Source organism: Saccostrea echinata, unplaced genomic scaffold (assembly GCF_033153115.1).
Source record: "Saccostrea echinata isolate AGI-Se365-2 ecotype Australia unplaced genomic scaffold, CSIRO_AGI_Sech_v1 ptg000010l, whole genome shotgun sequence".
Taxonomy (NCBI): Eukaryota; Metazoa; Mollusca; class Bivalvia; order Ostreida; family Ostreidae; genus Saccostrea; species Saccostrea echinata.
In genome coordinates, this window is record NW_026889759.1 from 13,119,637 (window position 1) to 13,127,016 (window position 7,380).

At 31.0% G+C, this 7,380-nt stretch overlaps 1 protein-coding gene across 2 annotated transcripts; it reads right to left on the reverse strand.

Moving 5' to 3' along the window:
* Window positions 1–204: 204 nt before the first annotated feature.
* On the reverse strand, window positions 205–6,285 carry LOC133184436 (uncharacterized protein C8orf76-like). Of its 2 annotated transcripts, none has more exons than XM_061319515.1 (9): window positions 6,235–6,285; window positions 5,469–5,598; window positions 4,348–4,471; window positions 3,360–3,472; window positions 3,049–3,133; window positions 1,558–1,726; window positions 967–1,039; window positions 567–626; window positions 205–474 (listed from the first exon to the last, which is right to left on the reverse strand). In XM_061319515.1, the coding sequence occupies exons 2-9, from the start codon at window positions 5,574–5,576 to the stop codon at window positions 355–357; spliced, it is 852 nt and encodes a 283-aa protein (XP_061175499.1). In that variant the 5' UTR covers window positions 5,577–5,598; window positions 6,235–6,285; the 3' UTR covers window positions 205–354. The 2 variants fall into 2 exon arrangements, with proteins under 2 accessions (XP_061175499.1, XP_061175500.1); XM_061319516.1 differs by having other exon boundaries at window positions 6,227–6,279.
* Between the last annotated feature and the right edge of the window lie 1,095 nt (window positions 6,286–7,380).

Below are 7,380 nucleotides of genomic sequence, written 5' to 3' on the forward strand. Positions count from 1 at the left end.
CAATAATTGGCCAAGGGGTTCTTGAGTTATGGCCCATATTCTAAAAAGTTTACGCACACCGCACAAATGGCCATAGCATTAGCTCTTTGAGCCTTTGGCTCAGAAGAGCTAAAAATGTATACAAACAGTGTGTCACTGTTTTTGAAGCCTTTGAGTCCAGAGTCTGGCAACATTTCCACTAACCAATAAAGAATAAGATCAGGAAAAATTATAAAGTTCATTATATACATGTAGTTCAATTTATGCAATGACTCTTTTTATTTTAAATGACAAATTGTCATATGATGTATCCTTTATTTTCCTAATGCAATTAGAAGCGAAACAAAATTGAAATGTTCTACAAAACATTAAATGCTATAAATTCCATTTAAACCAGCGATCTTCAAAGTCTAGATAATCCACATTTGGATTTTGTTCTGGTTCTTTGACGTCTTCCTCAGCATTGTCAAGTTTAAAGATGTCCTCACCCAAATGCTGCAGAAGTGAAGAAAAATATCACTAAAGATCAAAATGTATGAGGATTTCACAAGAAACCAAGCATGAACCATCACAAGTTATCGGTTTACCTTTTTGGCTGCTGATAAACATGACTCCGAAGGCTGTAATTTTTCTAAGTCTGCTTCCACCTGTGAATTGGAAATTTATAAATTGGAAAGAAATGTACTGAAAAAGGAGATTGCATAGCCATGCAATTCTTAGTGTAAATTATCTAAGATACAGAGTTAATTCAATAAACTGTTGAGGTAAAGTTCAAAACCATATACAGTAAAACATGGTTATAGCAAAATACATTTTAAATATAATGAATTCAAGCTTAAAGTGAAGTGATTCTTATTTTCTGTAGTTTTAAGACATATTATGAACTTAATGAATGTAATGAGCTACATTTATAATGAATCAAAATTGTCGTCCCTGGTACTTTGCTAAAATCAAGTTTCACTGTATTACTTCAATATACAATCTTACTTGTTTCATTAGGTGTTGATGCCTCTCCTTAACAAAGGAAACAACGGATGTTCTTACACTTCTAATAAGTAATCTGAAAATGGATATATACAGGAAGTTGTCGTAAATGCTGTTGAATCTTAAGCAAATAACTATGTAAATGACAACCATAAATGTTCAACTGATACAGAAAATATAATTGACAATTGAACAGATAAAACAGAACAAGTTTAAACTTTCTTAATAATACAGTGTAATGGTTAAGGCATTAAAATTTTTCCTCAACTGGTGACACACTATTTTGATATATGTGTACAACGTACATGTAGATGCATGTGTAGGTACATGGAAGTACCAGTACATTTTTTTCTGTCCCTCTAAAATATTGTTCGTTTGAATGTATCATTTATTTTGGACTCAGACAAGAAGAAAAAGAATTATTTTTTGATTCTGTGTATTTTTGGTGTTAAGTTCAAAAAAGGAAGAAATTTGTGATTTTTTGGCCTTAATAAGTGGGACTGATTTCTGCTTAACAAAAAAGACTCCCTGCAGAAATTAACATCAAAGTAAAAACTGTATATATGCTGATACATGTCTCAGAATACTTGATACCTAGCTCTGACGAGACAGGTGAGTAGTTTTGTGTACTCTTGGCTGTGTGGTTCACATTTCACAGAGTCATCACACCAGAATCTCGTCCAGTAACTATGTTTTAACATCAGCCAAAATTCTACATTAAAGGGATGTAAGTTGATCAGCTGTTTCAGTGTCGTTTCCTCATCTGTAAATGAAGAGACTAAAGATAAGTCAAAGTCAATTTATTTAAGGTTTTACTCTACATTTTCTATTAAAACATACATGTATTTTAATAATTTTACCCTGTATCAAAAAGAAAGAGTCTCTGTTCTAAATCTGACATGCTAGACTTGATTTTCAAGTCATCAAATACATGACTTTGACAGAAACATAAAGTTTTTCAAATTCCTCATTAATACTAGGATTGACTAAAACAGTAATTAAACAAGAGGCCTATGGGACACATCGCTCACCTAAGCACTTTGGCTAGGAAAAAGCAGAAATCAGTTCAGTATTGAAAAGTTTAAATATAAAAGTATGATTTGAACAAACCTGAATCTACACTACCTAAGGATGATTTTAAATTAAAATGACTAATAATGGCTTTGCTGTTCTTAAGAAGAAAATTTTTATTGATACATCTATATCCTTTATATTCCTTTGTATAAATTTGATTCCTTGTTATGGCCAATCATGGTTTTGCTGTTCTTGAGAAGATTTTTAAAGATTTTCCCATTGTATTCCTATGTAAATCTTTGATCCCCCATTGTGGCCCCACCCTACCCCAGAGGTTTGAACAAATTTGAATCTACACTACCTTCATGATGATTCCACATAAGTTTCATATTTTCTAGCACAGTGGTTCTTGAGAAGAAGATTTTCAAATGTGGCCATTAATTTTTCACAAATTCATAATTATCTCCCCTTGGAGAAAGGTGTGGCCCTTCATTTGAATAAACTTGAATCCACTTTACCAAAGGATACTTTGTGGCAAGTTGGTTGAGACTGGCCCAGTGGTTCTTGAGAAGAAGATGAAATGTGAAAAACTTACATTGACGACAGACAAATTTTGATCAGAAAAGCTCACTTGAGTCTTCGGCTCAGGTGAGCTAAAATGCAAGAAAGAAAGAATTGCAATGTCATGTGCACAAAAAGACTTTCTTATGAAAATTGTGCACCTATTCAATGATTAAAGCACATCAATCAGGTAACTTCAATAGAATATACTAGTAAATAAAATTATTTCATGGTCAATTCAATAAAGAGATTAAACAAAGATAAGTGAACTAGAGACACTATAAACCAGCTCATAATCAATAAAATAATACCCTCACAGCATTTTAAAAACTTGGAAAATAACCTTTGGTCAAGGTTAAAAAAATGAGCCTTCAATGTTTCTCCATTATGAAATTATGGGTCAGACATGATTGCATGGATAGACAGACAGCTAGATGGATTGAGACAGATGGAAAAAGAGATTCCTAGATACCACTCAAACTTCATTTGTTGGAGGTAGAAATCAAGTACCTTCTAAATGACATAGCCTGTGTTGTATCTGCTGTAGAAGAACATGAGTCTGTGTCCTTTGGTCTATATTTGTGCAACTGTTTATCTACAAGATAAATAGAGATTAGTAAATCTGAGGTTTACCTCTACAAGGTGTCCATTCAAATCATTACTTATCTGTTAAATCATATCTATTTGTGAAGTTCTTCCTAATATTATATAGACTCTAAAGCTTCAAATATGACACAGATACTGAAAACTTTGAGCGTAATAATATTTGACTGATTTCATTGTAAATAAGCTGATTTAATTAAAAATAAGCAAGCCGATACCAGACTTTGAGTAAGATCAAGAGCCTCAGCTGTTTTGTCAAGGGCAACATAGCACCTGGCTAGTGACTCATTTAAATCATGTCTCATACATCTGTTTGACAAAGGTAGGTTTTCTGTAAAATGGAAAATAAAGAAATTTTACTGTAAAAAATTCTAAAAATAAACTTTGAAAAAAATTTACAGACTCAATGGGGAAGACGTTTCCCTTTACTTTTTTTTTTATTTTTTTTCTTTAAACAAACCGAGTTTTACCATAATTCTCCAATTGCACAATGAAACAGACTTAAACTGTACCGAGGCTACTGAAAGTTTTAGATGGTTTCTAATGCTATACAGTAGACAATAACTGCAGGTTAACCAACAGGCAAAATGCTTAATTAACAGGGTATGCATTACAAAAAAGAGGCCTATGCGCCACAATGCTCATTTAAGTCCTCTTGACCATCCTGTTCTTCACAAGAATAAAAGAAAAAATATGCATCTGTATTTGCATGAAAATTCATATCCCATATTGTGGCCCCATCCTAAGCCTAAAGGATCATGACATAACATACTGTAAAATCAAATATTTTTGTGGGGGTCAAATTTTCTTGGTTTGAGGAAAACTATGGGTTTGTGGGGGAATTGATATCGTGAAAGAAGATTTGTTGAGTAGTTATAAACAAAATTTTACATTTCATAGTGGACATGATTTCGTGGGTCTCTTCATACCCTAAAAAACAATGAAAATTACCCCCCCCCCCCTTTTCAAAAATTAGCAATTTCACAGTAAATATAATAGAAAAATTTTCAGGGTCAGCTCATTTAATTTAGAGTTGGTCAGGAAACACAAAACACACTATTTATTTACATATCTACATATCTAGGCCTAAATATGTTTAAAAAGCAAGTTTACATCCTCTCTGTAAGAAATGCCCTTCTATGTGTATTTATTAGCTCATTTGCATTAACTCACCCATACCAAGCTTTAATGAACTTGTGTACCTACCCAATGCCTTTTTATAGCACGACACTGCTTCTTCATACTGTTTGTTGTAGTATCGCTGGTCTCCCCTGAATTTATAAATGTTGGCTGCTGTTTCTGAGTCTGACACTTCAGCATCTTCAAACCACTGCAAATTAAATATGCAAAAAGAGCCATAGCTGCCTTGTTGATGACAAGGCAGACTCAAGAATTTAAAAGGAAAGGAAATCACCTGTTTCTATTCGTAGATATATCTTTTCAATTCAAAATCAACCAATGTAATATCATTCGTACACAGGTGTTATATTTTCATAGGTGCAAGTATGTCATATAACAATCGTTTTACATGTTCATCACTCTAATTTTCAAACAAAAGGAAAGAAAATCAGTAAAAAATAAAACTAGTACCTATGAATTTGCAAAATTTAATTAGTTCAGAACTGTCTTTTCCCAGGATACTTTCATAGTGTAACAATTATATTATGACTTTTTGAAATTATGTTTATTACAAAAAATAATTAAGAAAACAAAGAAAAGATACACAAAAAAAAAAAAAAATAAATAAATAAATAAAAATAAAAAGGCATAAACGAAAAATGTTGGGCTCAAACTTGGAATCACCACATTTATATTCCAGCAACCATACATCTGTGCTACAAAATCATTGATGTCCACTCAATAAATCTAAGACAATTACTAAATCTTTATTGAATATGAGAAGGAAAATTGAGTATATATTTTCATCATTTTCAATATGAAGACCACTTTTAACCAAGCTAATCTAATTTTAATGAAATAAAGACATATTCAAAGAAAATTATTCAAATGTTGGTTTTCTTTGACAACAGTTTGTCTTTGTTTAGGTGGAAACTTCAATATTTACTATATACTTCATACAAACTCGCTGATTTTCACATGTATCATAAAAGGGAACTATTAAAAATTAAATTAAATATCATTATTTTCTAATTTGAGTTTACACATGTTTAAGCTGATTGCATAACAAAATTTTGGTTAAAAAAATGACTACTTAAGAAGGCAAAAATGCCTAATCAAGTGCACTATGGCTCTTTAATGTCCAAATTCATTAATTCATCATAACAATTTTCAGTCACAGACAGAACTTTGTGAATTATGAAACATACCATTGGACCACAGACTTTAGCATTATATGATCTGAGCTTTGACTCTTTCACATTTGTCCTCTTTTCTTCGATGAAGTCAGTATCCTCAAAATCCAATCCTAACTCCATCTTCCTTTGTTACAATATAGACCTGCATAATTATAATGAACATACATTTGTTTCACGTCTTGATATTGAAGGGCCTTTGATAACATGAACATGATGGGTTTTTTTACCACAATGCTCTTGTAATGCATATATCTTTGGAAAGTGAGACACAACATAATTTTCCTAAGATTTTTTTTCAAAGAAACCCATACCATCTTCACATATATAGTCAAAAAATACAAAATTAGAGACCAAGGATATCACCTAGTAATATTTAAACAAGATGAATACATGGTATATGAATGACCTGCTACACTGTATATGCAACATCTTGCTGATATTTTTTCAATCAACAATATTAGCTGAGCTTTTTGTTGATTGAAAAATCAAATCATGGTACAAATAAGAAGAGTCCACAATAATAAAACTGTAATAACGATGGCGGTGTGTAACCTCTACTGCATTACCACTGTCACTAGACTATACTTTCTTTACAGAAAGCTGGACAGGCACACGCACCTTTCACTTGTCAATAGCTGGGACATATCATAACGAAAAGAGGATTGTCGCATTCCTATCAATCTTAGGAATGTATGACATTAATAAAAATGAAAATTTACATCTTGATTTACAATTGCACTTTCTAAAATTAAAAAAGTAACAGACTGTACAGTCATACAGTGCAGTGTAGTCACAGTCGTGAGTGCCTTGTGTGCCTCTTGTGCTCTTGGAGGTATAATATGTATGCTTTTTTGGATCTCGTAACCAGCCTCTATAACCAGGCAGAGCGCATGCGCGCAATAAATTTCCATCGAGATCGGAAAACGGGAAGAGGAAATTCGGAATAAATAATGGAAACTAGTAATGCAGACTGATACTATAGTCAGATGCAGAAATTTATGCATAATTCGATCAACTTTTATTTAAAAAGCAGAAGAATAAATGAATCAACTTTACAGTTAGTTTTTATTTTAATTATTTATTTATTTATTTATTTATTTATTTATTTATTTATTTATTTATTTATTTATTTATTTATTTATTTATTTATTTATTTATTTATCTTTTTAATAATTATATAAGTAACTGATTAATTTATTAAAAAATGTATTTATGTATTTTTTTTAATTTATTACATTCTTTCCTTCATTTATTAATTATTCCATCCATTAATTAATTATTTATTAATTAATTCATTGATTTATTAATTTGTATGGTTGTTAGTTTATTTATCTATTTATTTATTTATTATTCTTATAATTAAATAATTAAGTAATTGATTAATTCATTAGGAAGTTCATTTATTTTTTTATTTATTTATTACATTCATTCCATCGTTTATTTCTTATTCTATTAATTAATTGATTAGTTTATTTATTTATTTATTTATTTATTTATTTATTTATTTATTTATTTATTTATTTATGTATTTATTTATTTATTCATTCATTCATGCATGCATTTATTTATTGATTTATTTATGCATCTATCATATATTACTTTTATAAATTAATTGTGTTTACAGGGTTTGTATACTTATTACCAGGGTCTGTTTATATATTGCCATAGTTTGTATTATGTATCACCAGGGTCGGTATTATCTATCACCAGGGTCTGTATACCTATCACCAGGGTCTGTATACCCATCACCAGGGTCTGTATACCCATCACCAGGGTCGGTATTATCTATCACCAGGGTCTATATACCCATCACCAGGGCCTGTATACCAATCACCAAGGTCTATATACCCATCACCAGGGTCTGTATAATCTATCACCAGGGGCTATATACCCATCACCAGGGTCTGTATACCCATCATTAGGG